This window comes from Pelodiscus sinensis, chromosome 3 (assembly GCF_052426305.1).
Source record: "Pelodiscus sinensis isolate ZL-2025 chromosome 3, ASM5242630v1, whole genome shotgun sequence".
Lineage (NCBI taxonomy): Eukaryota > Metazoa > Chordata > Testudines > Trionychidae > Pelodiscus > Pelodiscus sinensis.
Genome location: NC_143054.1, coordinates 147,261,935 through 147,287,452, shown reverse-complemented (window position 1 = coordinate 147,287,452; position 25,518 = coordinate 147,261,935). Strand labels below are relative to the sequence as shown.

Genomic DNA, 25,518 nt, shown 5'->3' with positions numbered 1-25,518 from the left:
AAGCAAAGAGTCAACCTGTGGAACTCCTTGCTCCAGGAGGCTGTGAAGGCTAGAATTAGAACAGAGTTTAAAGAGAAGTGAGATAAAGTCATGGAGGTTGGGTCCATGGAGTGGTATTAGCCAGGGGTAGGAGTGCTGTCCCTGCCCAAAGTTTGTGGAAGGCTGGAGAGGGATGGCATGAGACAAATGGCTTGGTCACTGTCTTTGGTTCATCCCCTCCAGGGTCCCTATGGTTGGCCGCTGTCGGCAGACAGGCTACTGGGCTAGATGGACCTTTGGTCTGACCCAGGACGGCCATTGTAAGCTCAGGGTCGGGGGTCTCAGTGGACCACCTTGATTTTCATGCACACCTGCTCCTGGGTGGCCAGGCTGGCAGCTCTCCTGCCCTAGACGGCCACTTTCCTGTGCCTAGTGCGGAGGTCGTGGACGAGGTCCACGATGTCCGCACTAGACCAGGCGGGTGCCCGCCTCTTGCGGTTCCAGGCAAGCTCCCGGGAGCCGCCAGCCTGGTCCCGGGAAGAGGGAGAGGGCTGGGGGGCATCGGGTGGCTGGCTCGAGCCGTGCCAGGTGCAGGTCTGCTATCTGGGTGCTGGCAGGCTTGCACCTGGCACAGGCACCGTAGCCAGCCCATGCCCCTTTAAGAGGTCCGGGGCCGGGAGGGGGGCAGTAGAGTTTCCCTGGTTGTGCCCAGAGTGGCCACCAGGGAAAGCTGGGGAGGGCTAGCCTCCCACTAGTTCGAATTAAGGGGCTACACACCCCTTAATTCGAACTAGTAAGTTCGAACTAGGCTTAGTCCTCGTAGAATGAGGTTTACCTAGTTCGAACTAAGCGCTCCGCTAGTTCGAATTAAGTTCAAACTAACGGAGCGCTAGTGTAGCGCCTATGAAAGTTAATTCGAACTAACGTCTGTTAGTTCAAATTAACTTTGTAGTGTAGACATACCCTAAGATCCTGGAAAAAATTTTGAAGGAGAAAGTAGTTAGAGACATTGAGGCTAATGGCAATTGGGACAAATTACAACATGATTTTACAAAAGGTAGATTGTGCCAAACCAACCTGATCTCCTTTTTTGAGAAAGTAACAGATTTTTTAGATAAAGGAAATGCAGTGGATCTAATCTACCTCGACTTTAGTAAGGCATTTGATACAGTACCACATGGGGAATTATTGGTTAAATTGGAAAAGATAGGGATTAATATGAAAGTTGAGAGGTGGATAAGCAACTGGTTAAAGGGGAGACTACAGCGGGCCATACTGAAAGGTGAACTGTCAGGTTGGAGGAAGGTTACTAGCGGAGTTCCTCAGGGATCAATTTTGGGGCCAATTTTATTTAATCTTTTTATTGCTGATCTTGGCACCAAAAGTGGAAGTGTCCTAATAAAATTTGCGGATGACACAAAGTTGGGAGCTATTGCCAATTCAGAAAACGATCGGGATATCATACAGGAAGATCTGGATGATTTTGTAAATTGGAGTGATAGCAATAGGATGAAATTTAATAGTGAGAAAAGTAAGGTTATGCATTTAGGGATTAATAACAAGAATTTTAGTTATAAGCTGGGGACACATCAGTTGGAAGTAACGGAGGAGGAGAAGGACCTCGGAGTCCTGGTTGATTATAGAATGACTATGAGCCACCATTGTGACATGGCCGTGAAAAAGGCTAATACGATCTTGGGATGTATTAGGCGAGGTATTTCCAGTAGGGATAAGGAGGTGTTAGTGTCATTATACAAGGCATTGGTGAGACCCCAGTTGGAATACTGTGTGCAGTTCTGGTCTCCCATGTTTAAGAAGGATGAATTCAAACTGGAACAGGTACAAAGTAGGGCCACTAGGATGATCCGAGGAATGGAAACCCTGTCTTATGAAAGGAGACTCAAGGAGCTTGGCTTGTTTACTTTAACCAAAAGAAGGCTGAGGGGGGCCATGATTGCACTTTTTAAATATATTAGAGGGATAAATACCAGGGAGGGAGAGGAATTATTTAAGTTTAATACCAATGTGGACACAAGAACAAATGGATATAAGCTGACTAGTAGGAAGTTTAGACTTGAGATTAGACGAAGGTTTCTAACCATTAGAGGAGTGAAGTTCTGGAACGGCCTTGCAAGGGAAGTAGTGGGGGCAAAAGATCTATCTGGTTTCAAGATTAAACTAGATGGGTTTATGAAGAGGATGGTTTGATGAGATAACATGATCTTGGTAACTAATTGACCATTCATTATCAGTGGTAAATAGGTCAATGGACGGATGATAGGAGTTACTATAGAGAACTTTCTGGGTGTCTGGCTGATGAGTCTTGCCCACATGCTCAGGGTTTAGCCGATCACCATATTTGGGGTCGGGAAGGAATTTTCCTCCAGGGTAGATTGGCAGAGGCCCTGGAGATTTTTCGCCTTCCTCTGTAGCATGGGGTACAGATCACAGCTAGAGGATTCTCTGCATCTTGGGGTCTTCAAAGTATTTGAAGGCTTCAATATCTGAGATATAGGTGAGAGGATTATTCTAGGAGGGGTGGGTGAGATTTTGTGGCCTGCACTGTGCAGGGGGTCAGACTAGATGATCATAATGGTCCCTTCTGACCTTAAAGTGTATGAGTCTATGATAAGACTTACTTAGCCCCCTGCTGCAATACATACTGCCTGGGGGTGGTGGGGTGGACAAAACTGGTGTCCTAATCTAGGATTTACTCTTCTGCCCTGACAGGGACTTGATCCAGAGAGTGGAGAGAAAAATCTCATATGCAGTTTCGGTTTTCAATTCCTCAGTCAGAGAACATGAAGCATCTGTGTGCTGCAAATCTATCTGACAGCCATTGGACCCAGGGGAGGATCAGCTTCAAGACATCGTACCACTGCTCCCTTGCTTCTCTTGCTTCATTCTCTGTTCCTATGCTAACTCCTTGTATATGTGATTTCACTCAACAGCTAGCTCCACAGGGAACAGCCTATACAGCCATCACAAGATACCAGCACCCACAGGGGAAGCACAGCCCCGTTAGGATAAAAGAGGCAGATTAAAATGAAATGGGGACTGCAGTGTATGCTATACAAGGGTCACATGGCTTTAATAACAGACTCAATCCAGAATTCTAACCGCAGGCAAGAGGAGACATGTCAAGAACCGTGGCTATGAAACACAAAGGACAAAGAGAAGCATTAGCAGTTCTGGGGGGTGTGCCAAGCCTAGCGTCTGAGCAGCTGGATAAAAAGTTTACAGGAGACCCAAGAACAAAAACTTAGTCTCTTGGGTTTCTGGTTTGTTTAGCCAAAATAACACAAACCAGCAAAATCTCTGGCCCTATTCCCTACATGCAGTGTGAGTTTGTAAAGTCCAAACCAAAGAATATTAATAGGATATCTTCCTTGCCTTTAGATTATGCACAACAACCCTCTTTCTCAGGGGCAGATCCGAGTGCTCCAATTGTGTTAGCTTTTAGGAAAGGGTGTGGGTATGTGTCTATGTGGATTTCTATATTACTACCTGGAATTCAGGTCTATGTAACATCCTGAATGGTGTCACGCTATTTGAAAGCTCAGAAATGCAAAGTACAATGTCATAATATGGCTCTTTGTTATTCTAATGATTTCTTCCCAGCCGTTCTTGCAAAGACCTAGCCAGCCCATCAAATAGGAATGAAACCAGCGAGTAACCTCTCTTTACCTACTGCTAAATGTTTTCTTTTGAGGGGCAAAAGTTGAGTCTTTCTTGGAACCTGTATACAGTGCAAAGAGCAAAGACAGACCAGTTTCCCATTATTTGTCCATTGCTATGGAGTGATCACTGCAATGAAAAATGATGCCCCCTGCCTACAGTGATTCTATCATTTACATGTTTTCCTCTTTTCTTCCCCATTCCCCAATCTGTTCCCCTTTTCAGCAGCGTGGAAAAAGAGGCAGTGTTACAAAACCACTCATAAAACTTCATATGATATAGGTACTTATGTGGCCCCCTCAATGTATTTATGAAGATTTATTATTTGTATACTCATCATAATCTTACCCAGGAGAATTTACAATTGGGGGATTGAATAAGAGAAAGAGTAAGTGATTTTGCCAAGAGCACACAAGAAGTCATGACAGAGCCAGGATCCGAATGCACATCTCCTGAGTCTTAACCCCTAGACAATCCTTGGTTCAGAATGCCTGCAGCCTTAAAAACAAAAAAGACCCCTGCGTTAATTTATGCTCCGTTCATATTTTTAAGTTACCTTCACAGTTGTGGGGATGAAGAACATTTTAAAATCAGATATAATGGAGCACTGTTCTATGGCAGTGGGACAAGGACAGGATTCTATGGCAAATTCCATCATTGCAGAGTTTCCAGACATGCTATTTTTAAAAGGGAACTGATCTCTTTAGATTAATGAATCCCCCTGTAAAACTAAGCCATATTTGCAATGAGAGGAATGGGCCATAAAGGAACAACATTTACTCAGTTTTCAGGGATCCAAAATTACACAAAGTAAGTGTAGAGGAAAATAACATATGGCGGAGAGTTTTGAAAAACACAGATAGTGGTTGATAAACGCACTGAAATCAATTTCAGAGACATTTGGGCCAAATATGATATTGACATGACCTGACATTTACAAAACGAATCCATACATCACTTAAGCTATGTATATCAGCTGGCTAGTCACAAAATAAAGGACCTCTAAAGTTCAATTCAACTGCTGATCACCTTACGGAAATGGGCTTGTAGTAGTCATGTGGATCTGTAGGCAGTAGATCTGGTCACATGAATAAGGGGAGCAGGAATTTGCCCTTAGATAGTGACTGATGATAACAAAGAGCCCGGCATTTCGTCCTCCCTTCCTAGGATAACAAAGACCAAATGATCATCTGTCACCTGAGATGCTCTTCTAATCCACTTCCCAGAGTGTGCCATTTTCCCAGTAACCAGGAGGTTAATCTGGGTCCACTCTCTACTCTGGGTTGCAGCCCAGGGACACGATGTCCAGCAATCATGCTCTGCTCAAGCTCTGACCCTTGTTGCAGTCTCCCCTTGGACTCTTTTCCACCTCTCTGGACAGTGACTACAGACCTCCTTTCCTAGCACCAACTCTGTATCAGCCTATCCCAGCTCCTGCCCCAGCTGGGCATCATCAGTCATGAGGCCTTATTAGGTCTTGGCTCTCCTCCAGGTGCAGCCTGTCAGCTAATTGCCCATTGTTATTTATTCAGGCCTTGTGGAGGGGTAGACACCCCATCACAGATGGGCATTACCTTGCATTCCTCAAGGAAAATGCTGTGCTCAGAGGAAGAATTAAATGTACCAACCTAAGTGGGGCTGTTTGTTTGTCTTCTTTCTGCAAGCTCAGTGCATCTGAAAAGATGGTCTCTGTTGTAAACTGGAAACTGATGTGGAGCTGTCAGAGGGCATGTCTACACTGGGGAGTTACTGTGTGATCCAGGTGGGTTCCATCACTTTCCCTAGACATGTGGGGGCAGGTGGCGAGCATCCACCATGGCTTAACCACCATGTAAAAGAAGCAGTGAGGGACAAAAAGGTATCTTTTAAAAAGTGGAAGTCCAATCCTAGTGAGATAAATAGAAAAGAACATAAACACTGTCAAATCGAGTGTAAAAATGTAATAAGAAAAGCAAAAAAAGATTTTGAGGAACAGCTAGCCAAAAACTCAAAAAGAAATAACAAAATGTTTTTTAAGTACGTTAGAAGCAGGAAGCCTGCTAAAAAACCTGTGGGTCCCCTAGATGATTGAGCTATAAAAGGAGCAAGGATGATAAAGCCATTGCGGAGAAACTAAATGATTTCTTTGCTTCAGTCTTCACCGCTGAGGACATTGGGGAGATTCCTGAATCTGCACCATCCTTTGTGGATGATGAATCTGAGGAACTGTCCCGGATTGATTTTGATCTGAGGAAGTGGGTCTGGCCCACGAAAGCTCATCATCTAATAAACCATCTTGTTAGTCTTTAAAGTGCTACATTGTCCTGCATTTTGCTTCAGCTACTCCAGACTAACACGGCTACATTTCTATCACTGGATTGAAGTGTCATTAGAGGAGGTTTTGGAACAAATAGAAAAACTTAATGTTAACAAATCTCCGGGACTGGATGGCATTCATCCAAGGGTTCTAAAAGAACTGAAATGGGAAATTGCTGAGCTATTATCTGTGGTTTGTAACCTATCCTTTAAATCGGCTTCCATACCTAATGACTGGAAGGTAGCCAACGTGACACCAATATTTAAAAAGGGCTGTAGAGGTGATCCTGGCAATTACAGACCAGTAAGTCTAACTTCAGTACCGGGCAAATTAGTCGAAACAATAGTAAAGAATAAAACAGTGAAGCATGTAGAAGAACATAATTCGTTGGACAAAAGTCAACATGGTTTCTGTAAAGGGAAATCCTGTCTTACTAATCTGTTAGAGTTCTTTGAAGGGGTTAACAAACATGCGGACAAGGGGGATCCAGTAAATATAGTATACTTGGATTTTCAGAAAGCCTTTGACAAGGTCCCTCACCAAAGGCTCTTGTGTAAATGACATTGCCATGGGATAAGAGGGAAGGTCCTTTCTTGGATTGAGAACTGGTTAAAAGACAGGAAACAAAGGGTAGGAATAAATGGTAAATTTTCAGATTGGAGAGGGGTAACTAGTGGTGTAGCCCAAGGGTCAGTCCTGGGACCAATCCTTTTCAACTTATTCATAAATGATCTGGAGAAAGGGGTAAGCAGTGAGGTAGTAAAGTTTGCAGATGATACAAAACTGTTTAGGATAGTCAAGACAGAAGCAGACTGTGAGGGACTCCAAGAAGATCTCACCAAACTGAGTGATTGGGCAACAAAATGGCAAATGAAATTTAATGTGGATAAGTGTAAAGTAATGCACATCGGGAAAAATAACCCCAACTATACGTACAGTATGATGGGGGCTAATTTGGCTACTACAAATCAGGAAAGAGATCTTGGCGTTATCGTGGACAGTTCTCTGAAAACTTCCACGCAGTGTGCAGCGGCGGTCAAAAAGGCAAGTAGGATGCTAGGAATTATTAGGAAAGGGATAGAAAATAAGACCCAGAATATCTTACTGCCCCTATATAAAACTATGGTACACCCACATCTTGAACACTGTGTACAGATGTGGTCTCCTCACCTCAAAAAAGATATTTTGGCCTTGGAAAGGGTTCAGAAAAGGGCAACTAAAATGATTAGGGGTTTGGAACGGGTCCCATAGGAGGAGAGGTTAAAGCGACTGGGACTTTTCAGTTTAGAAAAGAGGAGAATTGAGGGGGGATATGATAGAGGTATATAAAATCACGAGTGGTGTGGAGAGGGCCGATAAAGAAAAGTTATTTATTAGTTCCCTAAATAGAAGAACTAGAGGACACCAAATGAAATTAATGGGGAGCAGGTTTAAAACTAATAAAAGAAAGTTCTTCTTCACACAGCGTGTAGTCAACCTGTGGAACTCCTTGCCAGAGGAGGCTGTGAAGGCTAGGACTATAATAGAGTTTTAAGAGAAGCTAGATAATTTCATGGAGGTTAGGTCCATAAAAGGCTATTAGCCAGGGGATAAAATGGTGTCCTTGGCCTCTATCTGTCAGAGGCTGGAGAAGGATGGCAGGAGACAAATCGCTTGATCATTGTCTTCGGTTTACCCTCTCTGGGGCACCTGGTGCTGGCCACTGTCGGTAGACAGGATACTGGGCTAGATGGACCTTTGGTCTGACCCAGTACGGCCGTTCTTATGCTCTTATGTTCTAAGCCCGTTATTTCAAAATTGTTTTGAAATAACGGGCTTGTCATTTTGAAATAATAGCCCCTGCTTGTGATGAGGAATAATGCCTATTTTGAAATTATTTTGAAATAGCATTAATGTGGATGCTCAGCTGCTGCTATTTGGAAATAATTGGCCTCCAGAGGCCTCTCACAGCTCTCTTTGTGTCCACTCTGGCCACACAACAGACAACTCCACTGCTCCCCTTCTCCTGCACTCTTTAAAGCAGCAGGCAGAAGGGAAAGGGCTTGTGGCACCACACTGGCCCTGCTAGCTCTGGGCCACACAGCAGCCTCCTTTTTTGGAGCCATGAGCGACTCCTGCACCCCCTCTGAGTCCCCCGTGGCTGCAAGCATGCCTGCAGCCACCTCACAAGCCTCTGGCTGGGGAGAAAGGGGGAACCAGCCTGGAGAGTGCAGAATTCCTGCATCTCATTGCAGTCTGGGGCGAGGAGACAAACTTCCAGGATCTCCACAGCAGATGCTGAAATGCCAATGCGTATGGATGGATGGCTGCCAGCCTGGCCCAGAAGGGGCACAGCCAAGAGTGGATGAAAATTAAAGAACTGTGTCAGGCTTACACAAAGGCCAGGGAACAAAATTCCCACTCTGGGGCAACACCACAGACCTGCCGCTTTTACAAGCAGCTGCATGTCATCCTGGAAGGGGAGCCAAGTTACCTGCCCCTCCATCATTGACTCCAGCCAGGACACACCCATCATCAGTCTCCACAAGGGTGGGGCTGTGGAGGAGGACAACGATGAAGAGGAGGAGGAGGAGGAGCAGTCCAGCCTGAACAACATGTGTGCCAACCAGAAGGTCATTACCTGCCTGAAGCTGGTCTCCCCCCTCCCAGGATGTCGCCCAGGGCTCGGACGAACCCAGAGAATGTAGTTCAGGTGAATTCCATCACTTTCCCTAGACATGTGGGGGGAGGTGGTGGACAGAGAGAGGCTGCACACTCCTTGCTTGGCCTACTCGGCCTAGGGATCACACAACAGCCTGTGCATGTGGGTTTACATGGAGCACCAGTCCAGAGCACTCAGCCCCATGATGCTCTCACACAGGAACCCCTCGCTCCTTCTCACAAGACTCCTGCACAGGGCTGCGTTACTCCAGCCTCTCTGGTGGGACACTTTCCCATGACAAGCCACCACTAAGGAGGCTGGGATCTTGGAAACACACAGCAGTGCTGCACATGGCACAGGCTCATGCCTGTATCCACTCCTGGTCAAGGGCAATGAGGTGGCAGATGCCAATCCCCTGCATGGGAACCTGCTGGGGGAAGAAGAGGAGGGAACTCCAGTAGCAATCTCCCCAGAAAGCATCTGCCACTCACACACACCTTCCCCAACACCCTTCCCTTCTCCAAGGGGCAGGGATAGAAGTTCTCTCTTTGTGGGATGCTACCAGTGCTGGACAAGGTGTATGAGGGACACAGAAGGAAGCTGAGTTGCCCTGCTCCCCTCTTCTCTCTACCCGACCCCCTCCCCAGGCTCCTTGCCTGGCCAGCACCTTCCCATGCTGGCTTGTCCTCAGGACATGGGGATAGTGAGGCTCCCCTGGGACGTTCATGCCCCAGCAAGACAGGGTCTGCCATCTAGGCCACATATGGCCTTGCTTGAAGCACATCGCCATTGTCTGAACTGAGACGTTTGGTGTGGGCTCAGAGATTACAGCTAAACTTCTCCTGGGATGACTGCTCCTGTCACTTTTCTTCACAGCTAGGCCAGCTGTGTGGTGCATCCACCACCTCCTGCAACATCTTCCTGACCCCGTGAGAGCTACAGGCGAAGGTGACCCTGTGAGGACCTGGTGTGGGAACAGCTTGAGTGCTTCTGTTCCCTGAACTGAAACTTCAAGGAGGAGCACCAGGAGCATTGGGCTGACTGGGAGCAGAAGTGGATGATTTAAGAGCAGTTTTCATGCCAGCACAAGGCTATGTGCTTCTCAATCAACACCGTTATCAAGAGCCTGGTCGCAGCTATGTACATGTCCACCAGCCACACCCTCCTCACCTGCCCCTCCAATTCCCTGCCCAAGTCCCTGCAACCACCCTCCACTCCCAGCACCTGCACCCGCTCTCCCAACTCCCACACCTACCCCCATCTTCCTGGCTTCTTCTCCTAACCTCCTCAAGGGCTGTCGAGGCCTTTGAACACATGGCCTTGGGACCTCCTGGGCAGCCAAAGCGTCCTGAGGTACCAGAGGCAGGCACTAGTCCCAGCCCCATCCCTGAGCCCCTTCTCCCCCTCCCAAGTTCTTTCCCCAGGCTGTTTTCTGTTGAATATTCCACAAATACAAATTACGTGTTTGTGTTTTCAAGATTTCTTTATTACACATATGGTTGGAACTGGTGTCCCGGCACCAGAAGCAGCGTTGCCCGGTGTGCAGGGGCGGACGGAAGGGAATGTGGTGCATGAGGAGCGCCTGTGTCTGGGTGAGGAGGTCCCCCAGTCCAGGCTGGTCGTCGTGCTCCTGCAGCACCACGTGGGCAGTCTGCATGAACAGCACCATGAAGTGCAGCAGGCGGCCAAAGAGCCTGGCACAGCTTTGCAGCAGCTCTGGCTCCATGTTGGCAGTGTTATGGTATCCGCAAGGGCAACCAAAGCATGTGGCGTAAGTTTGCTGTCCCTCAAGGAGGTAGGCAGCGGAGAAGTGGCTGTATAGCAGAGCCCCTTTAATCACGAGTCTCAGCTAGCATCAGGAAGCAGCTACAGGACGCAATTGCTCTCCTTATGCCTTCCCCGGAGTGCTTCCAGGGGGCTTTCAATGTGATTCAGGCTCCAATCAGTGTAGATGCCTATTTCAATATAATTCTGCGCTATTTTGATGATGCCTTGTAGCATGGAAGCGCTATTTTGAAATAGTTATTTGGGCAGTTATTATTTTGAAATAAATAATCTCTTGGGATACGTCTTATTTTGAAATAAGCTATTCCAGAATTTATTTTTCACAAAAAATCAATTATTTCAAAATAGCACATCTACACACAAAAGACTTATCAAAATAGCACTGAGCTATTTCGAAATAGAGCGTCCTCACTGATTGGATCTCGCATTTAAGGCCACCTGGAACCAGTTCAGGCAGGTCATCAGGATAGCAGTGACTTCCTGGAGCTACTGCCTGAGGCTATCTGAGACACAAGCTTAAAGATACCCCCCTGTACAGCCATTTCTCAGGTTCTTCTCCTATTTGCCTACCTCTCTGAAGGAAAGCAAAGCATTTCCACTCTGTGCTTTGGTTGCCTTGTTATTGGACACCACAGCACATGATGGCCCCTGACTGTCGTGTTGCAGTTTCTGTAGGCTGCCCTTCAGGCCCTGCAGGAATGGAACCCTCAATCACTGTCTGGGAGCGCAGCTCTTCCAGCTGCACCCCACTGTGCACCGCCACTTCTGGTGGCTGGACACCAGTGTCAACCAGCAGTGGCTCCAGAATTTCCACATAAGGAAGGAGACCTTTCTGGAGCTGTGTGCTTGAATCGCCCCTTCCCTCACACAACAGGACACCCAAATGAGACCTGCCATCCCCCTGGAGAAGCGGGTCGCCATCACTGTCTGGAAGCTTGCCAAACGGGACAGTTACAGATCCCTGTGCTGCGTTCACACACTCCCTAGGCATTACTCCTCATGGAATGAGGTTTACAGAAGTCAGAATAAGCCCTCTGTTATTTTTGAATGTATTTTAAAATAACAGAATTGCTGTGTAGACACTCGCATGGTTATTTCAAAATAACACTAGTTATCTCAAATTAACGGTTCAGTGTAGGCTCACCCATAGTGTAGACATAGCCAGAGAGAAATAACTAGCTGAGGAGATAAGAGATACAAAGTGAGTGAGGTAGTATCTTTAATTGAACCAGCTTCCGTTGGTGAAACAGAAAAGCTTTAGCTTACACAGAGCTCTTCTTCAGATCAAGATGTTACCTTGCTTACCTTTTGTAACATCCTTGGACCATTAGTACTATGACTCTTCATACAGCTGAGGAGACATCATTTTCCAATAAAGCAGCTTTTCTTATTGACTTTTCCTGACATCCTAACAACCTGAAATCTTATGCCTTTTCATTGAGCACATTGCTCTGTGCAGTAAGGATCTAGAATGCAAGAGTGTTTGCGCCAAATTATACAGTAACTTTTGAAAAGTCAAATAGGCTTGCAAACTTGCCTATTTGGTCTATGGGCCTAGCTGAATTGGGTGGGGAAACTTTGCTTAACTATGGACTCATGAGAATAAAGTCTCCACCGTCTTTCTGGAGGCATTTGCAAAACTGGAATGTTAAAATCCCTTCAGCCTGCATTTGTAGCATCATTAGTGATGGACAGCATTGCCTGGCATAAGAGTTTGAGAAAGCAATTGAAAGCCACACAGCTCTGGAGGTAGTAATGTCTGAATAATCACTTAGCTGAGTTCACACGTCTGATCTGAGACATTCCATCCTTTCCCACAGGTTTCTCTGATTTAGAAAGCCACAGCCCCCAGTGGTGAATTCAGCCTGGCCCACAGCTGCATCAGCTTTGTTTGACCCTTCCAGCCCTCAATGAGTCGCTCTGCACCCAAAAGTGATCTTTGCTCAGTTCACCCAGCTAAAACACTGCCTTACATGGCCTTTGCAACATAGCTCACATTGTCAAAAATAATCTGTGCTGGATTCACTGGTGCAGAAGCTCTGGGCAGAATGCCCAAGTAATGTTTATATTAGAGAAAATGGACCTCACAGAGATAGTTTGCAAACATCACAAGGAGAAGTTGTGTAAACTCCCTTAGTTTAGTCATCCTTTTCCATCTGTTATTGAACTGAAAAGTGATATTCAAAAACACAGGAAATTACTGTATATTCTAAGTGCTCTTGATTGGACTCATTGGCAGTTGTGAAAGGTTCATATCTTTACAACCTCCCACCTGGTTCTTTGTAAGTACTTTCGTAATTGTATTCTAGCAGACGTGTCTATATTGCTAGGAAATTAATTACTATTGTTTCACACCACTGTGAAATAACTTTATTCCTAAACTAAGTATACTGGATTTTTATCTTAATAAAATAAGGATTGTTTCACTTCTTATAAATTGCATGGAGATGAGTAGACAAGCCGTTTGAGATCCTTAGTGTAACTGTGATAGTAATTTAATAAAAAACAAAATAAAATCGGTGATTTCATAGCTGTTTAAACTGTCCATTTAAATAAATTAATCATTTTAATAAAAATTACCTAATTTTTATAGCTGGACATTGGTCTAAATATACCTAAGCCAGCCTCAAAGTGGAAGCATGTGTTAGCCGACTCATGCCGTTCCTTCCAGCCCTATATTTCTATGGTTATAAAATAAAAATTGTTTTAGTTACACCATTGGATTTCATCTTTATTTCAGGAAGTCAATGAGATTCCTTAGGCATGCAGAATTTAGCCTGGTTTGTCTGCTTAAAATATTGGGTTAGATTTACCAGTACTCTATCTGTGTGCCATTCTGGCAACATAAATTAGCTGTAAATCCAATTTAGCCAGACAGTTAAACTGGTTTGCAATTGCTTTGTATTGCCAGTCTGGCACAAAGCAGCCAGAATGAATTGGTGAATCTGGCCTGTTGGTTTTAGTTTTCTTTTAAACACTCAAGTCTTCCTGTATCTTTTAATGAGTTCCTTGTATTTGCTGTGCGGAATTGGATCTTCCAATTAGTAGGGCAGCAAATGGCACAGCACTGGTTAAAAGTTCAAGATTTCAAATCCAAAGGAGATTTGGTAAGATGGTAAATCTGGTAAAAGAAGAAAAGAAAGAAGAATGACCCTGGAGTGATGAACCCTAAGAACAGCCATTCCGAGTCAGACCAATAGTCCATCTAGCCCAGTATCCTGTCTTCCAGCAGGGACTGGCACCAGATGTGGAATGAGGGAATGAACAGAACAGGACAATTGTTGAATGGCCCATCCCCTGTCATCTAGTTCCAGCCTCTGACAATCAGATGTTTAGGGCCACCTGTGGCATGACATTGTGTCCTTGACAATCATGGCTAATAGCATCCACAGACCTATCCTCCATGAATGTATCTAACTTTTTTTAACCCAGTTGTACTTTTAGCCATCATGACATCTGCTGGCAATGAATTCACAGAATGAGTTGTGTGAAAAAGTACTTCCTTGTCTTTGTTTTAAACCTGCTGCCTACTATTGTAATGACTAATGTAATGAGTGGTCCCTGGTTCTTGGGAAGGGGTGAATAACACAATCTATTCACTTTTTCCTAATATAAAAACAGCAATTACTCTCCAATTTTTGCTCTGGAGGGGATCACCTGTAATAAGCAGTGAAAGGCTAGCTCAGCTTTCATGGCCCATTCAGCTTTTGCCCCCCAACTTGTCAATTAGTGCCAGTTATGCTGGTGATATTGACACTTGTCCTCTGCCCATATTTAAATGCTTGCACTTCAAATACCTAAACAACTGTAGCTCAGGCTGTTTCCAAAAGTTATCCAAAGAGTATACACTGTAAACTCTTTTAAACTATAATAAATATGCACTAAGCACAATAGTGGTACTGTGTATGTTCCAGAAATGAAGTGCAGTACTTTTTTCAACTGAAATATACTCTCCATTTCAATGGGAAATGTATGATCTACTGGGAAATGATCCTAGAGGTAAAACAGCACTTTTATTCCTACCCACAGTAAAACAGGCATAGCAAAAGAAACACCTTGTTCTGTTTCTACTTTTTGTTGTATTCTAAGATTTGAAGTATCAGTATAAAATTGCCTGATGAAAATCTCAATGCTTTATATTTCTACATGTCATGAGTAAAGTATCTTATGGTGCAGAAGAAAACAATTATTGGATAGATAAGAAGTTCTGAGCAGTTCTCTCGAGCAGATAAATTGGTATCAAGTTGGGGAAGATGCATTAAGCTCCACATAAAGATATAAAAAAGAAGGGAATTAATATGATCTTGGAAAAGAACCAATTGTTGGAAACTTGTGCTACGAACAAAAGTGACTTTGGTACTGAACAGTCATAGGGAAAAGACCCTATCTGGTGTATTCCTTAGTATAAGTTAAAGTAGACCAAGACAAAAATGTAACTTCAAAATACACTATGATTGTTTAGGTTGAAACTTATAGTAATAGCTATTATATTTTTGACAGTTTACCCAGCTTGTCCAGACCTCCTTCTCTTTTTCTTTTTAACATAATAATAGTTTTCCCCTCTGAAAAACAAATAGTAATATTTAGTACATTGTTGAGTTTTACAGATTTACTCTCAATATGTGCTATATTTTGTAAAAAGGGGGCAGGGAAAAACATAAAGGATCACTTAAATTCACATTGCTGTTCTCAGAGAATAGATAAAATAACACCATCTTTGTATAAATTCTGAAATGTCTTAATTTTGTCCAACATTTAGACATACCAACATGGTAAGTGGCTGAGAAATACATTACATGTACAGAGATAATTATAGAATTGTTTCAGATAATTCAACATTTCAGGAGAATGTAAACAAGCCCCATAAACTAATACCATGGAATTATGGCTTCATGCATTGGATGCAGTTTTCTCAAATGGGCCTTAACTGGATAGAGTGCTGAACACAATGGGACTAGCTGACAATCAGCACCTCACAAATGTTCATCACTCTGCAAGACTAGCCCTTGCAAAGTTTGGGCCAATTCTGTCCATTACATATACCTATTACAATCCCAGATGCTGCAAACACATCTTTTACATTTGTCAGCATATTTTAAAATTCTGTTCCACAGTATTCTAAAAATTGACAGCTCTGTATTGGTCTGCATCTGTGGTAAAACAACTGATTGTAATTTAAATCTTTTCATCATTGGAACAATTTAATTAAATGATATTTCTTTTGGGCAGGCTGAGAGGAAGAATTCAACAGCCATTAAAGATGTAAAATCAAAATGAATTTTGGTCATTTTAATAAACATATACCAATGAAACTTCACTTTACTACAGCAACACATTAATATTCAAGGGACTAATAGCTATGCTTAAAACATCAAATGTTTATCAAGTACTGAAAAAGCAGATATTACTAAACTAACTAGGTATAATACAAGAAAAACAGCTTTTAAATAATTGGTCCGTGTGGACAGATGTCCAAATGATGATCCTACTCATACACTGTATGAATGAGATCTATATTTGATATAATTATTAATAATAAAAAGCTTCTCTCTTGGAGAAATCTGGTGTAATCCATATTTTCTGTTTCTTGTGTGATTCCTGTTACAGCGATAATCCTTACAAACATATCAGCTTTGTTTTAGGTCACTAAATAAAGGTTATCTCAGTTATTCAATATCATTCCTTTAGGAAATGTTGCAAATATTGGAGTAACTGTATTAAACTATGTAGTTAAGACAGTTAGGGAGCTTCCAAGTATAACCAGTGGAGAGGCTGCTGAAAGATGACTAATTTGTAATCTTAAGTATGGAGTATACATATTATCTGCCATAAAGAAAAATAATGGCAGGGCAGGTTTTAGAAAGGCTCTTTGAAATCCATGGGCTACATTCTAAGAGGGACCAAATGCAGTAATGAATCAGAACTTGATTGTGTATTATTAAACTCCATGGATTTGCCAGTGACTTGAATGAGTGCCGAACTATATACTTAGAATGAAATTTACTCCTATGCAAAAGACTAGCATGGAGGTTTGCGATCCCCCATAAGTCCCACTTACACCCAATTTGGAACCAGGCTGCTTCCATTCACAGGGGTGAATTTCAGTTTTAGGACCTGTCCATACTACAGAATATATTGACCCTCCGGAGGTCGCTCTTCTAGCATTCAATTTAGCTGGTCTAGTGTAGACCCCCCAAACCAAATGCTTGAGGGCATTCCCTGCTGACATCCTGTACTCCTCATTCTGTGAGCAGTAAGGGAAACCGATGGGACCATGTGCTCCCATCGGCCTCCTGCAGTGTAGACGCTGCGGCGGCTCAGATTAAGGTAAACCGAATCCAAACTGGATTCGGTTTACCTTAAACCAACCTGCCTGGTCTAGTGTAGACTAGGCCTTTGTGAACAATGTACAGCATAAGCACAGCTAATGGTTCCTAAGGCAAAAGCTAATAAGAAAGAGCTGTTGTTTGGATTCACAGTGTCCCAGGCAGAGACAGGATACAAAAAGGTGGCATCTCAGATTTTGATTTGGCTGGTATGCACAGCACATCTGGCCAGTTGGTCAGGTGGGTGTGGAAACCAAAAATGAGATGGATTCAGGACTCAACATATTCTCAATCAACCCTTGAAAAATGCAATATATATGCTTTTAAAAATGTGCATTTTAAAATGATATACCTACATGTGACCAAATTTTGCCTTTAATCATTAAAACTTCAAATCCTGATTCTCCAGAATAATCCTTTTAAAAATTAAAACACATTTATTTCAAATAAAATTTGATCGCCACATCATTTATTAACATTGTGCTTTTTGTTTTGTTTTAAATCAACAGCAAAAGTCATATAAAACCCTCACGTGCTTTTGCAATCTAAAAGAGAGAAATTATGCTAAACAGAATAAAGTATAAAGCATGCCATTGGTTCATGAACTTCATTATATGGAAGAATTTAAAAAAAGATCCTCAGCAACAGACAGTTGCCATAGAAATGCTCAAGCATCTAGTGCTTGTATACAAGCCACATCTCTCTATTGTTTCTTAAATCCCTTCCTAAGGATAGCAAATCAAAAAGCAATCAAGCATCAAAAAGGAAGAATAGAGCTGTTTGAATAAGAAGTTGAATTCAGCATTTTGAAGGTTATAGGTTTCTAATAATATTGATCCATCTTGGGCTTTTTCCCTGTTTAGATTAAATCCCTGCTGTAGCTCAGATGTTACACTCAATTTTCACGCTGGCAAAAATTAAGGTAAAAAGTAAGGCACCAAAAAACCTGCCCTAGATAATAACAAACCACCATAAGCCTCATTAATTATTACAGTTGAGCTGAAAATGTGCAAATGATTGAGCTGTGTGTGGTATTTCTGGCTAAGATCCCATAAAACAGAGATTTCCTTACATCCTATCTTTGTCAGGTGTACAAGACTTTTAAATGTGTGAATTTAATGGTGTCATTGGGACAGCTGTTTAATCCCAGTCCACTGTATCACAATCTTTTGTGATAACAAATATTGTGTTACAAGAAGAAGAGCACCCTTGCTGGTAATATCAATTTGTTTACCAGACATCTAATTAATTGGTAAACATAATGGAAGTTCCTTCTAATTAATGGCAGACTCCATGGGGGAGGGCACACATAAAAGGGTATGTTTCTCCATCTGGTGTACTGGTATTTTCAGTAACAAAAATTAAACTACAGTTGTATGCAGTAATTCAACTGTGCTCTTTATGAAGTCTCCATATTAATAAATAGTTCACTGATGCAGACTGTTCAGATGCTTTATGCAATCTGCTCTCTGGTCATTTAAAACTATATGCAAGGTTTGTGGCATGATTGTGTCAGTTGTACAAAACTATAAAAAAATCCATCCAAAATAAAATGTTGATAGATAACATTCTGTGCATGCTTCCAAGTTACAGCAAAAAAGATGGCTCATATTTGACTTCCTTTGCTGCAATACATTTTATTATTTGGTAAAGATTCCTTTTTCCTTAAGGACTTTTTCCAAGATTCATTTATGTTGCTCTTGTCATTACATCCAGTCTCAAAATAGTTATAAAATTTGCCGTTACATTCAAGAGCAAGGTTTCCTTTCCTAGGTTCACAGTTTAGAGTGACACCATCTGGTTCAGTTTCATTACCTCCTTTCTCATTTAATTTTGCCTTTTCCTGATTACCATGAGACTTGGCATTAGTAATGAATATTTCATTAGCAAGAATCTGGTCATCATGCCTGTAAACAGGGGCACTGGTGATGCTATAATCCACCTGGTGGGAACAACTTGGCAAAGATATAGGGCAGGAGGAGGAAGAGGAGGAGTAGGAAGAAGAGGAAGAAGCATTCTCCCCATTAGTATTAACAGAGAAGGGTAAATTTAAATAGTGACTGCCGCATTCTTGATAAACGCAGCAAGTATGGAACTTTTCACACTCTTCCTTTGCCATCCGAAGACGTTTTCGATAAGGACAGTCTTGAGGCATAAACCACTCTTGCGAGGATGGACCACCAAAGGAGTAAGCAGAGAAGCACCAGTTATTTTGCATGATAATTTCTCCATGGATTCTCTTCATTAAATTGTTGATGAGGACTGATCTCCGTAGATAGACTTCAGGGTCATCGATAAATTTCAGTTTTTCCAAAGACATGTAAAGAATGTGTGCTCGCTCCTCAAAAACAGAAACTGTCTGAAAATGAAAGAGACAGAAAGATGCAAAAAGGGGGATGAGTGTTTTGCTTTATGCAATAAGAAGAAAATTTAAGCACTGCACTGGCAGTATGTAAATCAAGGTAATATTTTGGGTGGGCCAAATTTCCATGGGGATCTTAGCTTGGCCTCTGAATATGTGCACCCATGCATTTAGGGACCCTATTGTTTCTGGCCAGAACGTCAGATGCGCAGTGCACTCATCATACCAGGGAGACAAATAGCTCAGTATTTGATATGTGTAGGCAAACACTATCTGCATGCCCAAAGTCGGTTTTAGAGGGACCAAATATATGTGAAAAACCGACTCTTTAGTTACATCCTGTGTAAACTATAAAGCTATCATGTAATGTCCCTGAAATTTTAGCTGATGTGTTTTTGTGCGAGAATGGAGCAGGGATCCGGCCCTATCCATTGTTAAGGGTCACCAAAGCCACTGGACTGAAAGAGGGCTTACTCCTGGATGTCCTTTGTACCAAAAGCCTTCCAAGTCTAGAAAGCCAGCTAGTACCAATGATGCAGATGGAATGAATGTCAGAACTGTCGATGAAACAGGCCTCCACAATGAAGAGTCTATTAGTCAAAACGCTTTTATAGAACTAGTGTGTAGAAGAATGTTAGTAGCGTGGTAAAAACAATCAACTAGCACTACAGCATCTGGAGTGCAGCTGTTGGGCTGAGTACTACACCCAACAATCCCTGGGTCTAGTGGGAATGTGACTGGGCAGGAACAAGGTCAGGAAACTAGAAGAGGCTGGGGATTTATGAAAACCCTGGCCACCAGCTCACAGATTTGCTCTCCCTTCAGGCTCCTGCCAGAAATTCCTTCTCAGCATTGGCAGTATGGTCAGGTTACTACTCCCAGGAGGTCCTGGGTCTGCTCTGTGACCTCTACCATGGGAACCGAAGTGGGGAGGGGTAGTGAATGTTACTGCCAATAGTATTAACTCATTTCCATTTTTAGCACAGAGTTTAATCTGAGTAGGAGTGGAAAAGCACATCACACAGGCTGCTCAAATTCCCCCAGCTGTGCTTTGCTCATTCCCCCTTTTCCTATTTGGCCACATACTTTGTGCAGAGGAGAGAGTGGTAGCTAGGAGGACTGGGGCACTCTCTACACAGTTGCTTTCCTCTACTCATCCGCTCCTCTCAGCCCAGAGGCTGTGGCTAAGAGAATACATTCATTCTAACAACAACTATTAGCTGTATTATGAGTTCACAGCCAAAACTTGGCTCTCTGGTGCACTAATTTTCTACAATCTAGTTCCAATTATTCGCATAGGTTAATTTGAGCCCCTCATACTCTTCTGCTGACTGTCTAAAGACTTAACTGAACAATTAAGCCTGGTGCTTTAATCTGAACACCCCCAGATTTGTGCCCTGGAGGACCAGTAATGGCAAGTTCCAGAGACCTTCCCCTGTGTGTGCTCTGCTGTCAGTTCTGGAGACTGACTCCAGAATTGGGCAGCAACAGTGACCCAACGAATCACACCCACTGTGACAAAACAAAAGGAAGAGCAGTCTGTGCCAGGAAAGGGGGCGGAGGGATATATGTCTTTCGTTATACCACGAGCACAGGAAAGAGAAGTGTGTGAACTCTTCCATTAAATCTGAGAAAAATCATCTCTCCATCTCCCCTCCTGCCCTAACGCTACTGAAAACTGGAAAACTTTTTTTGCACTTGAAGGAATATGAATAATTTCAGCATGATACATTTCATTGATAGCAACAGAATGGTACCACAAAATAGACCCATCGGAGCTCTGCATGCCTACTATGTATCTAGTCTTTACACTAGCTCCTTCCCAAACCATAGTTCTTTGCCTCTTTCTGACAAAAAAACACAATTCATTGTTAGAGGCAAATGAGACATGGAAATGAAAAACGCCCTGTACAGGACAAAAGAACTGGTTTAAAATACCACTATTTTAAATTATATTATACTAAAGCACATTGTCTGTACAGCCAGTGTATTGTGTAGATGATATTGAGTAGACTGAACTCAGAATGGGACATAGCCTTTCACATCCAGTAAAATAGTTTCATTCCAGCCAGTGCTATCAATTGAAAATTGGTAGCCTGTTCTGGGTCTTTCAGAAAGGATCTTATAGTTGCTCTGCATTTCCAAGTGTGAAGCTGTCCACAGAAATCACTACCATAACTGGGATCCTTCCTCAGTAGCAAGTAGTCTGTGGTATGAATGGGAAACTACTACCTTATCACTCCTAAGGCTTGCCTCTCTGGGGAAAGGTTGAGATGTGCTACAAGGCTCTGTGGGAAGTTTGCATGGTTTCTGGCCTTGCTTTAACTATTCTAGAGATAGAGAGAGGGCTTCAATCTCTGGGATTGTCAGCTTTCACTAGCAGTCACTGAAACAGATATTTGCAATAAAATACTATATTGAGGGACTTGTTAGCTGTAATTCAGATACTAAATGTACAACGTAGCACAGCCAGAGAAATCAGTAAGGGGCAGGGCAGGGAGTTCAGTACCTTTCAGGATCGAGCACTTACTGAGCAGGAGCCTAGAGAGTTTTCTGAACATCTCCCATGAACTGTTGAACATCAATGTATATGCTCACGTGTCAAATGCAAAGTAGAACTTCACCCAGGCCCCTTTTGGAAACAAATGTGTTGTCTGGGTTTGAATTTCTTGTTTTGAGTTATTAGAAGGCTTTTTTTAAAACAAGTAAGATTAAATTTTGGGGTAGACTGTATTCCCCTTTCAGATATTTCTGTTTCTATGTAGGCTTCAGATACCCAGTGGAGAACATTGAGCTTAGCAATCCTAGAAAAAGAGTACTGAAAAAAAAAGGGAGAGCCTGGAGCTTACTCTTGTTAAATTTACATTATGCATTTTTGGTGTGTATTCTCCAGAATAACCTCTGTAAACACAGTGTAAGTGTTTATGAATAAAATGTGTGACAAGTAAGATATTCAGAGTGTTTCTATTAACTGTTATTATGGTTGAACAAACCGCTTTGTTTCTTAAACTATGTGATGACAATAATAAAATAAAATAAAATAAAGTGTGAACTATTTGTTTCCATGCAAACAGCTGGGCTATTCTCATCATCTGGGTGGAGTATTTCAACTTCTGGAAATGAGTCAAGCAAGTGTTACTAAATATCTGAAATGCCCAGTAAAAAAAACCATCTATTAAAAACATACTTTATGCGTACAGCTGCTGAATGATGGATGAATATCCTCTTCTTCCACATATTTCCTTTTAAAGTATGTGATCTTGGATGTTGTTATAGGATTTGAAATTCCCCTGTAATGTGATCCTGTGGGTAATAAATCAGATATGACAAATGACATGTGGTTTGCCTGAGGTTCTCCAAACAAAATACTTTTAATTTCCCTTCTCACTACAAGATAAGTCTACCACATCTGTTTATATATATTTGCAGTGATCAAAATAAACTTTTTACCGTACGAATAAATAGCTTGTGATGCAATAGGCTAGCACGAGCAATTAAAGCTCTTTGTGATAGACACTGTAAGACATTTGTGTGTCTGGCATACTTAGACATTCTCTGTATATTTTTCTTTAATAAAATTTTCATCTCGAGTTTACAGGTCCAACAAGTAGCGGCATTCACCAGCGCATCCTGTTCAAATTCCAGGGACCATGAATTACAGGTGAAATTTTATTTTACAATTGCTAAATATATTCCATATATCTGGAATAAGATTTAGTAGTTTAAAATAATGTTTCAAAAGTTGGTCATTTTGTGTCTTAGTGTAAAACCAGAAATGTACATGGAAACATATAATTGACGAAAGCAAAGATCAGATATACTCCACCAAAGGTAAGAGTTTGTTACTACCTTTCATGACAAGAAAAGATAACATGTCTTTGGACAAATACATTTTATAGAACCATCATTATTCAATATTTTTATTAATTGGCACCCAGAATAGTTACAATACAATTTTGTAATATTTTATCTTTGCAACTATGTAAAGAAAGATGGCCATGTTTGGACTCCTTTCTCCTCCCACTCCACATTAAAGAAAGACTCTAGAAAGCCCAAGACATATATTGTGTTTATGACAAATCTCTTGTTATTATAACCAAATATGAGCAGGATTCCTTAAAGTCAGTAGAAAAGAAATGACAGCTAGCCAAAATGTTGTGACTTTTACCCCTTTGGAGAGTGACTGTAGGATAATATGGTGTGACTATCTAAGCAAGTCTTTTTTAATTCTAGAGAGTCCAAGCATGAATCAGATGTACAGAGCCTTTTCTCTAAACCAGTGGTTCTTAACTGGGGGTGCATGCACCCCCTGGGGGTGTGAGATGCCCTTTCTGGAGGTGTGAGACATACCAGATTTTTATGATATATCTTAGGTTTAAAGAACTGACCTACTTCAACGATTTTTAAGAAGGGGTGCGAGAACATATTTTGAGAACCACAGGGTTGCAGGCTGCAGTAAGGTTAAGAACCACTGCTCTAAACCTATGCTCCGTGTGAATTTTCACTTCAAACATTACCTTTAATCATTTTCCCCCGGGCCACAGTCTCCAACCTATCCCTATGCTTCCATAGATGGTGAAATTGAAATTACTGCCATCTGTACACACACACACACACACACACACACACAGGCACTCCCTCCCCCCTTGGATGAATGAAAGTAGCTGCATGTTCGAGCGGCCCCAGGCTCTGGTGCCTTGGATACACCCAGAGGCGCGATACTGCGGTTCATGTTGCCCGGCTCACCGTGCGCGTCGGGGAATGCCCCCTCCCTCCCCCCGGCCACCAGCCCAGCTGCCGTGCCTACCTGGCGTCCTGTTCCCCTGCGGCGCGGCCCGGCTGGGCTCCGCGGGGCTGGCCTGGCTGCCACAGTGCGACTCCCACGGGGTGTGGTACTCCGCGAGCTCGGGCCCGCAGAACCGCTGCATGGACAGCACCAGAGTCATCGCTGCCCTCTCCCTGCAAGCAGAAGGCGCAGCGGGTCAGAGGCCCGTGGGACCAGAGCCCGGCGGCTGCCTCCTCCGCTTCCCAGCGTCTCTCGCGCCGGGCCCCAGCGCCCCTGCCCGGCCGGCTCAGCGCGCCTCTGGCTCCCGCTCTCCCTGGCTGGATCCCGGGCTTTGTCGTTCCCCGTACCCGCCCCGCCTGCCTGCACCCAGGTGCCTGGTGCTCTCCGCGGGGACGCCCCGCGCTCCGCTGAGTGACCAGCTCACTCGCAGCAGGGCCCCCCAGCCACGCACCGATCTCTTCTCGTGAAGAACCGCCAGGCAGACCCGAGCCGAGCGATGCTCGCAGCGCGTCGGGGTCAAATCCGCTCAGTCGCTTCCCGGGCTTGTTCCTAGGAGCCCGGCCGCGGCAGCCACATCGCGCGGGGCCGGGGGGCGGCTTTCTCCCGGAGCCCCAGCGACACACACCGAGAGGCTCAGGCAGTTGTTTCCACTAGCCCCGATCGGACGGAACTGGATCTGCCTCCAGTCAAAACACTGGGAGAGTAAGACAGAAAATTGGCTGCCGTTTCAAGCCGGGAGTTGCAGTCCCCCAGGAGCCAAGCACAACATCGCCGGAGCAGGCAGAATATTAAGCAGGAGCGGGGACTCCAGGGCCAGGGCCAGGGCCAGGCAGCGATCTGCCTCCCATTGCCAAAGCGAAGCGAGGGAGAGAGCGCGCAAACTTTCGGAGAGGGGCCACCGCTCACTCCCCCCCGCGGCCCCGCATCTTGGCACTGGAGCACAGAACAATGCACCGAGACAGAGCTGGCCCCGCCCCGCCCCTCGCCAAGAAAGCTGGAGTTCGTTTCCTCCTCCTGCGCCTCGCAGCTCAGTGCTACTGCAGGAAGACAGGGATCCAAGGGGAGGGCAGTAGGGAACCGGGACAGGGTGAAGAGAGGGGTGTCTGTGGTCCCAGCGATTGAAAGTGCAACCAATTAAACACTGCCCGACAGGAGAAAGATATGCGAGGCTGTAGAAGAGAGCAGTTATGAAAAACAAATCATTAACATCTGTCAGGTACAGTGAAAATGCACAGGAGTGCCACTTGCTTCTGAAACGGACAAGTATCGACTTGCTAGCTACTCTGATGGCTCAATCCTGTAGACCTTACTCACGCAAAAATTCACGTTCACTTCAAACTGAACAGTGGGAGTCAAATGGGTTTTCAACTAAAGTATGTGCGAGTTTTTGGCTGAGAAAAGACTACAGAATCCAACTATCAGGTGCAATTTCAACTTCGCCCCGGGAAACCAAATTATGATGTGGCTTGGAATTCTCCTAGACACTGGGAAACACACAATGTATTTTTAGTTCATACTTTCAATGATAATATATTAATTACGTCTTTCTTTTACTGGAGAAAGAACCAATGGCACAGGGAATTACTGACCACGACCTATTAGCCTCGCAGATTGTATTATATTAGTTACTGTAGCTTATTTATTTACCATTCGAGTGCCCCCAAA

At 43.6% G+C, this 25,518-nt stretch overlaps 1 protein-coding gene across 1 annotated transcript; it reads right to left on the bottom strand.

Moving 5' to 3' along the window:
- Positions 1-16,190: 16,190 nt before the first annotated feature.
- Positions 16,191-25,155, bottom strand: SERTAD4 (SERTA domain containing 4). Its single transcript, XM_006136905.5, has 4 exons — positions 24,305-25,155; positions 23,875-24,026; positions 22,255-22,370; positions 16,191-19,064 (listed from the first exon to the last, which is right to left on the bottom strand). The coding sequence occupies exons 2-4, from the start codon at positions 24,011-24,013 to the stop codon at positions 18,312-18,314; spliced, it is 1,008 nt and encodes a 335-aa protein (XP_006136967.3). The 5' UTR covers positions 24,014-24,026; positions 24,305-25,155; the 3' UTR covers positions 16,191-18,311.
- Between the last annotated feature and the right edge of the window lie 363 nt (positions 25,156-25,518).

Bases quoted from the DNA above. Each gene is read 5' to 3' on its own strand.
- SERTAD4 (XM_006136905.5), bottom strand. From the start codon at position 24,013: ATGACTCTGGTGCTGTCCATGCAGCGGTTCTGCGGGCCCGAGCTCGCG. The intron at 22,371-23,874 runs GTAGGCACGGCA...TATTACCCACAG, and splicing joins GCAGGGGAACAGGACGCCAG to GATCACATTACAGGGGAATT. The intron at 19,065-22,254 runs GTATGTTTTTAA...TTTCATTTTCAG, and splicing joins TCAGCAGCTGTACGCATAAA to ACAGTTTCTGTTTTTGAGGA.